This window comes from Haliaeetus albicilla, chromosome 10 (assembly GCF_947461875.1).
Source record: "Haliaeetus albicilla chromosome 10, bHalAlb1.1, whole genome shotgun sequence".
NCBI lineage: Eukaryota > Metazoa > Chordata > Aves > Accipitriformes > Accipitridae > Haliaeetus > Haliaeetus albicilla.
In genome coordinates, this window is record NC_091492.1 from 4,728,666 (window position 1) to 4,747,256 (window position 18,591).

The 18,591-nt window shown below is 35.6% G+C and overlaps 1 protein-coding gene across 4 annotated transcripts in view; it reads right to left on the reverse strand.

Moving 5' to 3' along the window:
* Positions 1–18,591, reverse strand: part of CDH13 (cadherin 13) — a 540,036-nt gene that overhangs the window by 255,336 nt on the left and 266,109 nt on the right. The window contains exon 6 of one of the 4 annotated variants that reach the window (XM_069793369.1): positions 13,957–14,605. The exons of the other annotated variants lie outside the window; for them this stretch is intronic. Coding sequence (XP_069649470.1) covers positions 14,567–14,605 — 39 coding nt within the window. The 3' untranslated portion in view covers positions 13,957–14,566. Of the gene's footprint in view, positions 1–13,956; positions 14,606–18,591 lie in introns of those variants that run through there. 4 annotated transcript variants of the gene reach the window in all.

The following is an 18,591-nucleotide window of genomic DNA, read 5'->3' on the forward strand; positions in this document are numbered from 1 at the left end:
CTTCTTCATGCACCTGCAAAATAAATGATCATAAAAGGAATAACTTCCAGAACTCATCACAGCAAGCTGTTGCAGTAAAATTTGCTTCTCTCATTGCAAAGCTGTAACTGAAAAAATGAGAAAAACATCTTTGTAATCACAGAGATAATCACTAACAGAACACCAGGAGTGAATTAAAGTCATAACAGAAATAAAATATGCCCTATTACAAACTAATAGTAATTAAAGAAAGGCAACTGTAATTTCAAACAGGTTTAACATGATAAGACTGAAAATTTAACATACAGTAGAAACAAATAGGCAAAGCAGGGGAAATCTTGCATCGTTTTGACCTGTTAAATCTCCTGAGGCATAGCATTTTTTTTTCAAATCTTAAATGACCTAGAACAGGAAGTCCTTGAACAGACCCTCTGAAGTTTGTGCTCCAAAGCATCACAGTGACTTCTTGAATAGACCAGACTATTCAACCTTCATGTATCTAGTCCCAAAGTGGCATTGCACTCACAAGTAATGGAAATTCATCCTGTGGTATTTTACTCCATTATACTTCCCTTGAGCCTAGCTGTGTCAATTAAGGGACTTCACATCACAGTACAGATCCTTTCTAAAAATAATAGGCCTGCGTATATTAAAATCTGAACTTTCATTAAGAAATAGGGAGGTATTTTAACAATGCAGTATGATTTTCATGAAATGTTTTTAATTATAGCTTGAAGTGTCACTATTGTTACCAACGTAATTCCTAGTAGCCCCAGTGAGTACAAAGAGTATCTTGTTGCACAGGTTCCTGCCTAAAAAGAGAAAAACAAGATTGCACCTAGTATTTATTCTTCACCAAATTCTGGTGTCATCCATGACTAGGTCTAGTCCTGTCTCCGTACCATTGCTCCTGTCTCCTCCTAGTTTTTAAGTTGATATATGCAGCGCGCATAAAGATTGGACTTTACAGTTCAGTAAAATAACAATTAGTTGCAAATTGCATAAAAGTTCTTCTTCACTCAGTTCTGCTACATCACCAAAAAGTGTTGTTCTCCTTCAACTTGGCAAGGTCACTTTTCATCAATATATTGCTGGTTCAAATATAAGATAATTTCTTTTATTTGGAGTAACCTATTTATAAATCCATCACTATTAAGTAACTTGCTAGCTCAATGCAAAACACATACAGAAACTCAGTCCAGTCGATACCAAGAGTTTGATTTTTGAGCTCAAATCAGTAGCAATCCATCAACCATAGAGAGCCTATCAAAAAGATTAAAACTATTGTTTGTAACTGAGGTGTCTTACAGAACTAAAGGTTTGTTACTGTGACACCAAGTAAATTCTGTGGTATCTGAGCAACAAAAAGCACCTAAAACTGTATAGCAACCATATTTATAAGTAGTACAGTACCTTAAGAAATATGGAAGCAACAAACAATAGATCACTGTAATATGATCACTTGCCATATAAAAATTGTTCCATGAACACAGATGCTGAAGACACAAATGAAAAAAAATGTTGCATGAACTGATATCATAGAGCTAAGTTTATCATTTGGGAGAAACCCCTTCATAACAAATGCAGAGTCAGCTGCAAAAAAACAACTTAAAATCATTAGGTCTACTTATGAAAGCAGAAAGACACCCAAATATATTCTCAGATGTAAAGTAGGCCAAGAATAATTATTTTAGAGGCTCTGTGTTGGTTTCATTTTATATCAAAGGAGGAAGTGAAAATGAAAGGAAACATACTAAAATCTCTAGTAGGCTGTAAATTTTTCTGTATGTTGAATGTTTTACAAATATGATTGTGTCTCACCTTCTTTCAAAACCAGGGCTGCAGGATCACATAACTGTTCAATAGATGGCAGTCTATGTTCTTCTACAAATAGCTTATACACACCATTAAATGGAGACAGCTGAGAGAGAGAGAGATGAGTGGACTGAGTTTAGTCACCTGCCCTAATTTTACTACAGACACCACTTAAAAAGAATTACTCTTTATCAGAAGATAAATGAGCTTCACACTAGAGCAATTCAAAGAAAGTGGAAGTTTTAACCACAGAAAACATGCCTGACAGAAATGCATTTTAAGTAATCAGACCTTCATCTTTCTCACTAAAAGGTCAAAAAAATAAGCATGTCTGTAGATTGCCTCTTCAGCAAGGAACCAAAATTGTACAACAGCAACATTTTCCTGCAGAAAAAAAGGACATTCAGAGATAGATGCACTGTCTGTTTAGTAGAATGTTGGGAAAAACCTTATAAAAATGCATACTAAACACAATATTCATAGCTCATCAAATCCTGACATGTTCTGGAATATGCTAGTAACAAACTATGTCGCTTCAACTGGGTGTGACAGCAGGTAAATTATATTGTGTAAGAGTTTAACTAAAATGAAGTTGCTCACCAGAAATATCTTGATGTAGATAGGGTTTTCAACTTTAGAAAAGTGTTCTATTACTAATGAAACAAGAGAGAAGAAAAGGGACATTGAGATTATTTTTCTGCTTTATGTTCTGCTTTACCTAGCAGATCAGAGAGAACAGAACTGAATAAATGTACGAAAACTTTTTTTTTTTAACCTTCTGTCTGAAGAGGTTCATTTTCAGAATGACATTTATCTTTTAAAATTATCCATCAAATGCTGTGATTAAACACATTTCAGTTTTCAGATTTTGAACACAGTGTTGAATAGCCGTGCTAACTGATCACTCACATAACATTGCTGGTACACTCTGACTCGACCTCCCTTACAAACATTTATAGGGCTGGAATAAGTAATTTCCAGCTCAGAGCTTCATAGCAGCATATAGTAGTATGATTATCCTTCCAATAGCATGAGTACTATTTTAATCTAGAAATATTCATATCAATACCAAATTTCTTAAACTCATATTATTAGAAAACAGATGCATGAACAGCCACTACTGCGATCCCAGCAAACCTTGTGGTCGCTGTACAAATAAGTGTTTGATTTGCTGTATTTCAAGATTCACATCATACAGCTAGTTTGGGCTTCTTTATACTATTTAATACTTGTTTAATAATATTTAGTAAGTAATAGATGTAGTTAGAGAATTTAATAGAAACAACCCAGTAACCTAGAAATGGGCTTACAGTGAAACCTATAATGCAAAAACCTATTTGCAGTTGCCAACAGTTGTGAAGGCCCAATTTTTACCCAAAAATGGTTTTACCAGTGATTTTGTTGCTGAAGTGTCTTAAACCTTCAGTCTTTTGTGGAAGAATGCAAACGATTTTTCTGTGATCTTGCTTTTATATCTGCTCTAGTTTTGTAAGCTGATCACAAGAAATAAGATTAGTGAATAATATCATACTTGGTCAGCCTGCAGGTATGGAGCTAAGTTTTTTTTAGAAAAGTCCTTCCCACAGAGAGAAACCTAGTATCAGTGTTCATTTTTGTCAAGTCACACGGCATACATGGCTGTTTTCCTTCCTGTCATAATGAAACTGTTATTTGTATAAGTAAGTTAACATCTGAAGACCAAAAGGCCAAATAAAAAATGTCTCATAATCCAAGAATGAAAAAAATAGGGTAATTCTCCATTTACCAAGGTGACAATCAATACAATAGCCTAAGAAATATTTCTCTAATTGTCATCCAACCTTCACATCACCTATTCTGTGACTTCCAAGAAATTTCACTGTTCTCTTACCAAGACAGGTTTCTGTACATACATGTTCCCTCAAGTAAATTTTACTCCAAATCTGTGTATAATTATCAGTAACATTTCTTAGACTTATTTTTTGTTCCTTCCACCAACAACCACAAAAGCTCATTTACCTTATGCAGAATGTAATTAGTAGGTATCGTATTTATTTGACAGTTTTCTCATTTTCTCAATTCTGTGTAATTTGACAGGGACCATTACAGATCTGTAACTAGTCTTTCAGAATGACTTTCACAAGGTTAGTTCACTTATTAATTGACCCTTGGTAATGGTAATTTAAGAAGCATATTAATCTCATCTGTCAGTTCTAACACATACTAGATGTATAAAATAATTTGTCTTTTGCAAGGAGCCTTGCAACAGAAATGAAGTGTCTAAATTTTTAATTAATATGCATTTTCTTTCAACAAATGAGATTGGAGTGGAAGGAGACTTCTTTTCAGTGGTTTTCTTTATTCTGCTTTAAAACTTCTGCATTTTATTATTATGAAGATAAACAGTATTTCACCAGTCAATAAAGCCTATGATCTAAATAATCTTCTACAAAGGACGTTCTGGTATTCTCAACACAGATCCCTGAAACTTAAAAATGTGTGAACAAAGCATTCGGAACTTCGACAGCAGTGTCTTATTATTACATTTTCAGATTAAAGGTTTCTGGGATTCAAGGAGATTTAATTCACTAAGAATATTAAACAAAAGATTACTATTCAGAAATTGAAAAACTTCAACCAGTATCAGATGCTTGAAGTTGTAATCTTTTTAAATCTGGTTTTCTAATGCATCATAGGTTGAGCAGAGCCTGCAGTTTATGTCTAAAAAAGAGGTATACAAAATTCTTAATCCAAAGTACTCGTAAGGGCCATGTGTAAGTTCTCCTCCTTTATTCCATTCCTTAACTAAATAACAGGACCAGTTACCAGCACGGGGAAGAGAGCGAGCTGTGTAAAGAAGCAGTTGTGCCCTTAGTTTGTGATCATCTGTACTTCATACACACAGCTCCCCGCGTAAACACTCCAAAAGGACGTCAGCATTTACTGATGAATGCGCACAGTTCTCATTAAGGTTAGCACAGGTTTGAGGTGGAACAGAAATCCTCTGGTCTGTATTTAAAAGCAGAGGAGTCAAGAGAGTACAAGGTAACAGCTGAGGTCCTCCTCCACCCCCCTTCTACTTTTCCTTTTGTGTTCGAAGAATGAAGAGACCTTCTGAAAGGTAACTTCACAAAGAATAGACCCTTATGCTGTTAACCCAGGGAGGCTATACTAAGAAAGTAGACCAGGCCAATATTTCTGCATTACCCAACAACCTCTTACAGACTCGGCTATCTTTTACTTCATGCTGGCAGCAGACTTCTACTGTTAACATATGGCAACAATGCAAAATCCTACTAGCTCTACAGGGTATAAAGCCCTTACTAGCATCAGAGATTCTACTATGTAGACACCTTGCAAAATTAACCATGCAGAACAGACTGCCATACAATGATTACAGTGGGTCCACAACACACTGGCGGAGGGCCTTCAGGAAAAAGGAAAGTCTGGAGACTGCTGAGGGTGCGTAACTGCCCTGGATGGCTGCATTCAGCCCTCCGGATTAGGGTGGGAGACCAAATGCTATGGGAATCCAGCTCACAGTGCTTGTGTTTTCTACCACAGAAAGCTCCTGTGGATTAGGAACGGGAAGTAAATGTAGAGAACGCTATATTAATTCCTCATATCTCTGCACATGTGACTTATTCCCCACTAATGACAAATATCTGTTATTTAGATTAATCCAGCTCTAAAGTGGAGTAACAGATAGAAGACCAAAATGCTACCAACCGTATTGACAAATGCTACCTTGCTTAAACTCCCACAAGTTTCACGTCCATTCAGATCAGGCCAACAATTTGTTAAGAAGTAACTGTTCATGAAATGAAACAAATATCTTATATAAATGCATTATAGAAGATACAAGCAGTAATATGATGATCCCCTGTTTGCTGAAGCTTATCCCACTGGAATGTTCAAGCTACTGATAACTTTGAAGATTAAAAACTAGAGGCAGCTAGACCAAAACCATGGCTTTGTCTTTACAGAATTTTACAGGTATATGAATATCCATTTCCTCATAGCCTTCATGCCAGATTTTGTTGGCATGTATTTCAGATACTTAAAAAAATGGTAACCATCTTATTTATTGGCTATAACGTCAGTGTCTCCCCCTCTGTTATAGTCTACCGCATAAACAGGTATTCAAGCAATTTTTTAAAAACACAAATTACCCACTTGACAGACTACAGTGTCTCCTTCAGAATCATTAATGTCAATCATGTGAGTACAAGTTTTAAATGCTGTTGAAATGCATGCTACTTAAACAATTGATCATCGTATGGAACCACTCCAAGCTTAATACAGCCCATGAGCATACCCAGTATTAGCAACTCAGTTACTACAATAGAATATGAACTTACTATATAAAAAAAAAAGTCTGCTTTTTCACTCACTATTAATACAAGTAACTCCGTTTCTTACTTTTTAACCTTCTGACTTTTGAAAAGCTGTGATTTTTAAGAAGATCACAGATGTTAGTGTATACAAGGAATGATCTTTCAAGAAAGGATATGGACCCTGTGTGCAGATGTCAGAAGTCAGGGAAATCACATCAGACTGTAAAATTGGTAATAAAATTATCTTGTCTTACTGCTTGTGATTCCTAGAATTCAGTGACATCATGCATTGATTTTTGCCAGCTGAATATGTGCATTTCATTTGAGGATCTGAATCTAAAATGATTCTGAAGACTTGCTAGTGTCAAAGAACTCTGTACAGAGACGACAAGCTTTCCACTCTGTCACAGTGTACGCTCCTACCGGTTTATAATACAGCAGCAAAGATCAGAGATGACCTGGACCGAGTATTACATTTTGCCACCATTATTACAAGATTGGCTAACTACATTGTAATCAGCAACAACTCTGTTGCTGAAAGAGTTATTGACAGCTGGAGAATCCCGACTGTTATTCACTGTTTTCAATAGCAAGTAGAGAAACTAACCAAATTGTCAAACCAAACACATTCTTAAAGCTTTACTTTAGAACTTCTCAGTCCCTAACTTCCATCCAATATCTTCACCTGAGTTACTCTAGATCAATGTCTGCAACAAAGAAATGAAAAATTGACAAGTGGAAGGAAATGAGGACTCTTGGACTTTCCGTGAAACCACTTTCACACAGTGCAAGGTTTCTGAGTAACAAAAACCCATATTTTGCTGTTTGTTCATTTTTATACTCTGTTGTGGCTTATTTTCTGATGATCACTTGTCTTGTATATTTGACAGGAAACCCGTATGTCCAAATGACTTTCTTCACTTCCTAATAGGGAGAACAGCAAAAATATTCTCACACACACACATAAAAAGAACATAAACAGCAATACATTAAGTGTTTAATTTCTGGTTTGGATAAAGTATGAACCTTTTAATACCAGAAGCAAAATCTCTTTCTTGAAAATAGGCTGCTTCTGAAACTCAGAAGAGATGAATGCCCTATTTAATACTTTTTAAAAAGCTGAATTACTTCATGGGTGGTCATCATCTTGGCAGTTCTCGCATAATTGTAGGAAAACTTCACACACAGTTTTGCAGACCTATGGGGATTTTATTGCATTTTATGGAACGCTTCAATATTATGAAAGGAATCCATGTTTGCAAACTAGTATGTATCTTTAATAAGAGAACAAATAATTATTCACAGTGGTGTGATACATGGTGTTAGAATCCAAGGAACGGGAGCACAGCGATCAGGATGGGCCAACAGGAGACCCATGGAGCCAAAAGCGAGCAATGAGGACCTGACATCCGTGCTCTGCACCTCTTGCACTAGCTCCCCTCTGATGATGAGCTCCAGTATGATAAGCGTGCTCCCAAGCATAACTTTCAGTTTGCTTTCATTCAAAAGGAGTCCAGATCATACCTCCAAGCCTACTGCACAATCTGAAGCAAAACCTAGTAAGAGGGGACAACTGAAGGATTCATTTCAAAAGGTCCCTCCCAATCTAAAACCAAAAGCTAATGTAGAGGCACCCTCAGATCAACTTCGCAGTTCAACCTACTTAGCCACTCTGCAACCTGTGCGCTTCAAAGTCTCGTGCAACTTGTCACCAGATGTACCTTCAAAATCAATTCAGTTCTGGATGATGCCTACTTCTGACCTCGCTTACTTATATTAAAAACACACTTATGGTATGAAACATTTGCATCCTGTCTGAACAGCAGGTATGCAGGAACCCTCATACATAAAGTTGTTTGTCCTTCATGGAGATGAAACTCCAATCGAAAATAGGCTGTTATGTAGAGAGGGCTTAATTTATGCCTCCCTATACGAGATGGAATGAAAGCAGCCCACAGAAGAATTTGAATATTGAGCTTTATCCGTGTGCAAGTCAGAATTCAAGCTTTTAATGTTCATTTTGCTTTCCTGTTTTTCAAATTGTCCAGGAGAAAAAAAAGTAATAATTGAGCACTTTTTCATATGAAATATGCATTCTGAATAGCCATTAGCTGACAAAAAAAAAAAAAAAAAAAAAAAAAGGAAAAAGCAGGTAACACAACCGTGTAAATCTTTGATGAGAATGGAAGCTTCAGGAAGGTGTAAAAGTCAGCATGGAATATACCTAGATTAAATGGAATACTCAATTATGCTGTTTGAAAATGAAGTGGGCATAAATTTGATATGTCTGCCGCTGCAAACCTGTAGGTTGCTTGGTAATGGACATTGACAAATAAGTCTAAAAATCAGTGAAATCTTTTCCACAGGTTGCAGGATAAGCTGTTTCAAGATAGCTGTGTAATGAAGAGTTTAAGAGCAGTTGTCCCTTTTATAGGAAGATGGGAATGCTATGCAGATATGCAGAGATAAAACACGAATAGGGCAGAGGATAGGATAAGCAGGGGGAAGGGACAGATTTGTAAAAACCCAACCATGACTTTCTAATGAGCCAAGCCAATTTTGTAAACTAAGCTTTAAAATGTAAATTGCCCTCATTCCTTCAGTAAACTGTCAGCACAGAATTTAAAAATGTGAAAGGCAACATTTCTAAAGGCTGCTGACTAAAATCTATGCTCTCTATTTTCACATTATTTCACTTTATTGCTGCTTATTATTTCTATTATGGTAATAGTGGGAATAAATCAGGATCCTTACTGGGATGAGCAGCATATAAACTAAACTACGTGGTTAGAGACAGGCCCTGCTCCAATAAGCTTGAAATCTAAATTTAAAGATACCCTTGTGACTGCAAGGAAGACATCACAGTGCTATTATTTCAAATTAAAATACAATCTCTGTGCCTAATTTTGTAGTAATATCTCAGAAACAACCTATGCTGTACCGCCTGGACACTGTGCCATGATCTAAGCTGAGAGGAACGAATGTTAAAGTCTTAATACTATCAACTAAGTCCTTGGTAAAACTCATGGATAGGTTTTCCTAGACCTTGATAGATCCTTACTTAAGTATTTCAACATCCACACAGGAAGCACTAAAGGCAAGTTAGCCAAAAGTGAATCATCCACGTAATAAGAGAGACATACTTACAGGTCATCAGTTATTGAAAGAGCTGAAGAGAACCTGGAAGTAGCACCACTCTACCATGGCTTCAGAAAGCCAAAGCTAGCACAAAGCTCAAAATCCAAAGATTACTTCACCTAGAAAAATGTCTGTGAGGTTAGCTGGTAAATGCACCAGTGGCCAGACATCACAAAAGCAAAACAATAATTAAAGGCACAGGATGATAGCAGGACAAGAACAAATAATTAAACACAAGTACATTTAGGATGAACATACTGGGAAATTTCCAGTCAGAGCAATGAGAGTCTGGATGAGTTTTTCAATGGGAATTTGAGTGTACAAAAATCAGATTGAAGATGGAGCTGGATCAGTTTATGCAATGAATTGTAATGACATAGATCATCATGTATGAGACCCTTTCCAGTTCCTTTTCTAAGACTCATGATCAATCTGGTGGTGTTCTCACTCTTTCTGTACTTCCCCTTCCCTTTGGCAGAGAGGTGCTAAAACACAGCAAAACGCGAAGTGACGTTGTTTTCCTTTCCATTAATAAAAATATGATGTTTTTATTCATGTTACATTTGAAGAAAAAAAAAAAACCACACTATTTTTCAACACATTCTGGCCACTGTGGCCAATGACTTTCTGCAGTCTTTGCTCTAGACAACTCTGCTCTTTTTACCACTGTCAATCTTTGTGAATTTCTGCTCTATCGCTGTGAATGGCTAGATTTTGCAAATGTAGAGAACTTGTTAAAAGCAATAATGGTAGCTAAAATGCAAATGTCGAAGTCTTCTCAAAATTAAGGAAAATGAATAGCTAAGACAACAAACTGACAATTGTACTTACTGAAAGCAGTAACGAATCTGGCTTGGACTGCAGTAAAGCCAGGACTTCACCTTGTGTATGCAATCTGAAAACACTCACTTTGCCATATTTTGCTTGTACCATATGGAACGTAAATATAAAAACTTCACTCCCACTCCAGAGCAATCAGCCTTGACTACAGCCACACCTAACATCTTTGCACAAACAGATGGCAAGTGCCTTAATATTTCATGGCACTGCCCCTCATAATTACAGGTTTTGCACAAATAAACAAAACACACATTACACAGCAATTTGCATCTTGCAATAAATCAAATCAGTGGTAACATTTAACAGAAGTTTAGAAGATAGAACAGAAGAGCAGAAAATAAGGATTTAATTTTAATATTTTTACCATTTTTATAATTATAATTATTACTGTAGTAACTATGACTAATGAACTGCTTGCTAACTGTTGGTAGTTGACCCCTTTGTTTAGCACTCTCACTTCATTAGGGTCATTTAAATACTAGGTAACAATCCATTTGTAATATCCACCATATCAAGTATTATTATCTGACTAGTGAAGAGTAATTAATTACAAAAAGTTATTAGATAGTATTTCCAATGAACAAGATAAATATTTAAGGCATATATGTACGTTTGGCAAACCAAGCTTAAGCAAAGCTAAAGGTCTATCCAAATAGTTGCAAGTAATTTGACAATAAAACAGTAAATCACTTACTGATTCTGGTAACTTCTCCCTTTCAGGTGACTTAAAAGACATTAAGCAATTTTCCAATCAAAAGCTGTTTTTCTGTAGTTTTAAGATTTTGACAGGAATTGAGGAAATGAAACTCAAGATGAAGTATCACATTCGTATCTGAACACTAATTATGTATGGGTTCATCTCCCTCAGCTACAAATTACATGTTTAGAATATAATCCAAAGAACATAAAGGCCAAGGGAAGTCTCCCTTATTCCTTTTGTATTATTTTGCTACACTATTTGGTAATCTAAATTCCATTGTAAACATGGGAATATGCCTAGTAATATGCTGAATATAGTCTTGCCACATGAACAAGCAGCCACAGGAACCACACAGGGTTCTCGAGGTAAGAACTGAAGAATTTTATCATCTATGCCATTGCCATTTGGACCTGCAAAAGTCAATTAACCTAAACAGCCATTTCACATCATTTCATATATCCTTCTGTTCTATAGAAAACCCATATGGAAGGACACTTTATATGACTTAGGTTTAATTTCCTAAAGCTCTTTACATAGGCTCAGCATATTCTGATCTGTGATGAATGCCATTGATTTTAAAAGGGTATATTCAAGCAGTAAGGAACACTGCAGAAAGAGCAAAATCTGGATCCAGGATGGAAATTTCTACACGGGGAGAGCTATAAGACTGGGCTAATTTATCTTTTTCGGTGTTTTTTCCTCACGTTGCCTTTCCTTTACTAGCCACAGAGCAAAAATAGGAGTCCATGAAATTGCAACTTGTCAGAAAGTGCTCAACTACCTTTAAAGTTCTTTAGTACCAGTAGCACTCAAAGCTATTGTTACAATATGACACATGCACACATTTTCTTTTCAGAGTGAAAGAAAGTGGGTCTCTCTAAAACAAGCTGTAAGTAATTACTTCTTGAGGTTCTATTCGTAAAAAACATCTGTTTTATAGTCAGGTCACATTTATTCCACATATGTTTTTGTGTGCAATTCAAGTTGATTTATTTTATTCACTAAGTGGGAAAAGAGTATTTTTTTCCTAGTGAAGACCAGTATTTTGCTGGGGTCAGATGAGTGCTCCTTTACTCTCCTAAATTTAAAAAAAAAAAAAAAAAAAAAAAAAAAAAATCGCTGAGAGAAATTTGATGTCATAATACCTTTGTTTCCTCTGTGAGCTACCTGCTAATTGAAGCACTATGGTTCACAAGCACATGCACATGTTTCACCCCTATTCAATGGCTCACGTCAGGATCACCAGCTACTGAGCTCTTGTTGCTAAGAAACAGTACCCAGTTATATTTGAAATATATATTATGAAAAGGTGTTGCTTTTCTTTGTGAAATAAATATGTTGCCAGACTGACAGCCATGGAAACAGCCTGAGCGGTATGTAGTGTTTCTTTCAGTGTTTCACAATATAGCCAACCATGCTACCTGATTAAAACATTTAAAAATGTGAAACGCCTGTTTAGCTGTTGTCAGTATGCTAAAACAGCTAAAAAAGTGTATTGTGCCAATTCGATTCAGCCTTTATTGTAAAAGAGATTTGTTTACATTAAGCTAGAAATTGAAACTTGGAATGCTCATTATCTGAGAAAACATGGAATTGATAAACACTAGTATACACACGTATGTGTATCTCATCTCTGTGTCTACGTGTGTATATACACACATACGTATATGTGATATCAGTAAGATGTGCTACTGCTGTTCTGGAGTAGACTTATACCCATGATGCTGTCCTCACAGAAGAAAATTATTTCAACAGGACCATGCTGTTGCTCCTAAAGACGAAGAATTTAAATGCTACGTTCACACCTTCCTCTCCACTCAAGCAGACCCCTTTAACCTTTATGAGTAAATAAAGTATGCGTAACTCCAGATGACTATTAGAGAAAAAGCAAAAGCATGGTTTGTTGAAAGACATTATTTTCTCCTAGGTATAAATAAGCAAATAAATGAATACATAAATTCGTAATATCTTAGAAGTGCTTCTCTTGACCCTAAGATTTTAAGACTATTTTGCATTTCATGCTTTAATAAGATTATTTTTTGCAAGCACATTAATAGTAGTCATAAAAGCACACATATTAGGAAGGGTTAATTAATCTTAAAGAGAGACATAAGATGCATCTTTTTTTAACAATGCATTAAATTACCACTCACTGAAATGCAATTTAAAAAGAGACTACCACCTTTTCAGTTCCATTGAATCCCACTAATTTATTTTTTTTTTCAAAAGTATTCATCATCTTAGTGATTATCAAATCTCTTGTCCCTAAAAGTTAGGAGTTCAACAACCATAATTTACCAGACTGTGGATTTCTCCTAAGGTATTAGCATTTATAAGAAACCTTTTCCAATGGAAAGTTATTCAGCATGTTACCACCTCTAATTGAGTAATTCTGGTAATTCAGAAGATAAAACTGCAAGATCCTGTTATGCTTGGTGTTAACTGCACTAGTCCTACACCCAACATACTCAATTCAATTTTCAGTTCATAGGAAGGCTGCTTCGTATTATATAGTAACAGTGCAATAAGGTCTGTCAAAGAGTTGCATATATTTACTTGTTTAAATCAGGAACATTCATTGGCACTGTATAATAGAACATCTGTGATTCTCTTACTTCAAATAATGGGAGTTTAAACAAATTGATGATCTGAAGAACAATAATGGTAGTGGAAAACTTGAGTGAGGATTTGGTGACATAAGCAAATTTTAACAGAAATAAACAACTTTTCAGTTGATGCAAAGAGTCATCCTGACTTCCTTACTCTTTTCTCATGAAACTCTGGTTCCGATTCTGTCTTGCATCAATGACCCTTTAGAGCACTTTTACAATTTGAGATAAGATGTGAAAGAAAAGTGGTCATGACAATAATTTAGACCTAATTTAGGAATACTTAACATTACCCTGTCATGTGAAGGGGCTTTGTTTTAAGTTATGGTGTATATCTAATTCCTTGCTGATATGATACAAGGCCACAAAAAAATATTCTGCAAATTCTTATTTAATTAAAACCTCACAAACTTCCATTCTAAAACATGTATGTGTTCATACAAATATATACGTATGTATTTTTTTTAATGCAAGGATGTAAAGGTGATCAACAAAATAACTGTTTAAAAAAAAAATTAAGTAAACCCCACTCAAAAAGGCAAAGAATTCAACGCTTTCAAATCAGTTGATGCAACCGACTAAAATCTGAATGATTTGTTATTTCAAAATTTGATCATTGTTGTATAACTTCTTATTTATTCAAATAAGATTACACAAGGTGAAAAAGCAGAACCCACAGAAAATTCCCAGGTTGTTTTCTGCTCAAAACTTAAAAAAAAATATTAGGACGTGAATAAAGTCCCAATAGCAGAACTGATTCTAGATCCTGTAAATAGAGCTTTTATGTTTTTCAGACAGACAAAAATTGAAATAAAACTATTCCTCTAAAAATACAATGTAATTTTAAGCTTTAAAAACAAATTTCAAGAAATACTTCACTTGAAATGTCTACTTTGAAGTATTTGAATTTCAAAATCAGACACCTGGAAAAAAGTAAACCCACAATTTTCCATAGAAAATTTATCTTTTGGATACCAATCTCTTAAAAAAAATCCAAATATTAACACCTGATCTTGTCTGAGCTTCCCTTCAACCACTAGATAAGACATAACTAGGCATTTCTGGGGCAGTAGTTGATAAGTAAATGTTATTAATATTGTCAACAATCTTGAACATGCCATAAATGCTCTCTTAGGTAGTTGCTGATAACTCAACCAGAGCGGGGTGACTCATGTCATGAAAGAATCATCAACTTCAAATGATTCCATCTAGAACTGCAAAAATAATTCAAACAACAAAAATCAGTTAACCAGATTACAAATAATTTGTTGCTGTTAGATGAGGAGTATCTGATTCAAGGTTAAACTTTTATTTTAAATATTTAAGTTAATCAAATATTGACTACAGAAATATTTATGTTGAGTTGAAAAGGAGAAGAATCTTCTACTTTCTGTCGGGCTAACTCTCCTTTAACATCCCTCTCGTCACAAACACACGCTACTACATATTTTTTTATCAAATTCTCCTTTCTTCAATTCTCCAATTCACCCATTAATAATACATCACGTGACTAGAACTATCAATTTCTTCACCTTATAAAGTGTGTATATAATTCTAGCTGTTTACTCCTCAATATACTAACAAATAATGTAAAGAAATACATTAACTCTTCTAAATCAGTCTGGCTTGTCAGATGTTGGGAAACCTCAAAACAAAACCTAACCCTTACAGGTAATAACAACACCACCGCCACATTGGCTCCTGGGGGGTGGTACAGATGATAAGAGATGAAAAGTTTACAGTTTTAAACCTGGAGATTCTTTTCAGTGGGCATAAAGTGACTTTAAATAGATAAAAGTGAAATGGTCTTAAATGGTAGCTTCCCCCCCCCCCCCCCCATTGGATAGGACAGATCACAAAGTTGAAATGTCACCAACCGTTGGACATATTGGAATTAGGGTATTAGTCCACATCATTGCTTACTCCAAGCTGTGCCCTGGGGACCTAATTCTCCCTTTCAATGACAAAGTCTCCTCTGAGTCAACAGAACAGGTGCAAACCTCAAGGAAAATGATGACATGGCACTGAGGCAACAGCAGCGTAGTGGGAAGGATTTTAAGTAGGGCATGAATATAGAAAAAAAGAGAGTGATACCAAATGTATCCCATGGCTTTCCCTAAAGAAGTCTGGACACAATGACTGAAGGGATAAAGAAAAGAAGTAAATATATAGTACTTCCTGGGACAATTTTGCACTTAACAGGAATCATTCTGTTCTTCATATTTTTTTTTTATGACTCTGTTATCCATCTATCTAAGTGGTTTCTAACACCAAAGGAATTGGCTTCCTACAGTGCCAACAGCTCATTCAAACTGTTCTACCCTCAAGATCATTCCCAACATAGAAGTGGGATACCAGAGACAAAAAGATGAGGTTGCTTGCTAAAAATCCAATAAGAAAGTAGAAACAGAACAACATAAAACATACAGCCTTGTAGTTTAGCATAACTACAAAATAAAATTATGTCCCTCTACAGCCTGTCATATGTACAAATACATGAATTGCGAAATACCCATTTTAAACTGTGGTCATTAAGTAGCTTACAATCTCAGAATAATACTATAAATGACTTGTCTCAACTTCTTATCTCTGTCCATTTTATAAGGATACACAGATTTCTTATGCCAATGACTCAATCCACACTTTAAACTTTGATTCTCTTTTCCTAAGGTACAAGCACCCTTCCTAAAATATCTCAAAGTTTCTTTAATCACTCTTTATTTATGTTTGAACCAAATTCCCTTCCAATAAAAGATATCCAGCATGCAGCTTCAATGAAAGCTCAGCATGTTAATGAGGTTACTTAACGAGCTTAAAACTGTTAGCTTTGGTACAAAGGATAAGACTAGCTGAGATGTGTTTCAGCACACGTACTAAATAAGTGATTTCATATCACGGTACAGTTTATATTCAAGATGGGAAAAAAAAATATTATACATTACGACAGAAAGAGAGCTCACCAGGACTTCTAAACAAGAACACAACAAAAAAAAATCCCCATGCTGAAAGAATAAACTGATTACTGTCAAAGTCTATGTTCTTACAAGCTACAAAGTTATAACCTGGGATTTCAATAGTGGTTGAAACATTGGGACTTCAGTCCTCAGCCACCTTACAGGCTGCAGGCAAAACAAATGTGATGCCTTAGTATCAGACTTGCCATTGTAATACTCTGCTATAAAGATAAAACATAAATATGGAGCTGCAATAGATGTAGGTGATAAAACAGTGCAGAGATAGTAGCTCTCTTCTGTAGAAGATTTGGGAATTTTGAAATTTTTTTGACTGGAAATGAAAACCAAAACTTAATTTCAATTCTATGAAAGATAATTAAAATAAATTATTAAGGAAATTGCTTAGTTTGCTTTAAGACACACAAAAAAAAGGATTTTTTTTTTTAAGTTTGGAAGAAGGAGCTGAACTGGATCTTTGTAGCCTTTTGACCCTTGGCTCCAATACATCAATCAGGATGAACTTAATCCTGAAATCAAAAACATATGTGCACTTTCTGAACAAGATCACGTTTCAGACAGTGATCCACAGTGAATTTTAAAAGTTTAGATTTTCATTTAAACTTGCCCTTAAGAAGGCACCAATACATCTTCTCTTCAAAGAATATCTGATGTTCTGCAGACAATACTGCTACAGTGACATCAATTGTCAGCAATAGATTAGTTTTGCAGTGTGCGTGGGACAAATGTCCCAGTTCAGTTTCCCTTGACACATTCTATTAATGCTATGGTATTAATTCAGTGGTAAAGTTGTTGGTCAGGACACTCAGAAAACAACTACAGAAACTACCTCCTACCTTCAAGAGGTAAATCTCTAGACTTCAGTCTATTAATGACATTGAAATTTAGTTCCCCAAGGATGAAAAGCTGGGCCGTAAGAAAGGCTGTAGGGTTTTCTTGGAAGGGTTTTATTGGGCAGGGTAGGGGGGTGGGTTTTTTTGGTTTGTAAATATTTAACCAACAAAAGGAAAGACTATTCAGCTAAGTTACTACCCATTCCTACTTCAAGACTCGCTGAGGACCATTTTTCCTTAGCCTGTTTGGACTAAAACAAAGGCTTTTTGAACCCAGAAAATATTTTATTTTTGGAAGAAATTCCAACACATAGAAGAAGAAACCAATATTTTTAACTTGTCAGCATTGGGAAATAATGTTGCCATCAGCTGGGTTTATTCCATCAATTTGCATAGAGAGAGACTCCTGCAAAGACTTCTTGCTAGTGGCAGAAGAATCTAAGTGGTAGAAGTGTCTAAGAATCATGGATAATAATTTTCTTCTAGTAATTATAGAGACAAGGAGAAAGACTGTTCTCCAGCTAAATGCAAAACAATGCAAGCTCACTCTTTATACATATTTTTTCTACTAAAAAGGACTTCCAAGGGGAAGCTTTATTTTTAAGCACACCTTCCCAAATCCATAAACTACACCATTCCAGTGGAATTCAGAAGAAAACCAATGCTAACCATTGCCAGGTTTGACATGACTATGGAAAACTAACATAATGTATACTCTAAAAAATTCTTTCATCTCTCCTTTATTGCTTCTGCTTTGTGACCATGGACAAAGAAAGCAGCTAAGTTCAGCTCAAGTATTAATATTTGTATTACTAAATACCTTATAAAGGACTTGGAATGGGTGGGACAAAAAAAGAACAATTCAAATCAATTTCAAAAAGACAATTTTGTTTTCATGCTGCTGTATATTTCTTCTGAGTGAATAATAATACACAAGATTGCAAGGAGAGGTTTGCTGTGGCTGAGACTACAACTAAAGTATGCAAAAAGCAGACAAATAAGAGCAAAAAGACTGCTTCCTAAGCCACAGGATCCTGATGGTTGGCTGTCACAGCAGGAGCCACTCTGCGTTACTAAGACTATTAGTCTCTCTCACAATCCGGGACATAAATGATCCATAAGAGAATTCCTTGCCTTTCTACCCAATTGAAAAAAAAAAGTTACTACTTCTGTTAAAGTTTCTGAGAAAGGAAGGTAGATCTAGGGGAGCTGAAAAGCATCAGGACTTCTCGGAGTCCCAAAGTGTGGCAAAAAGGAAACTTTTACTGCTTGGCGGAAGCAGATGGCAAAACATGAGAACTTCTTAGCAACTGCTTCTTATACCACACTGCTTCATCAGATGCGAGTCGAGAAATTGGCTCATTCTCTTGAAGTTCACTGAAGATCTTC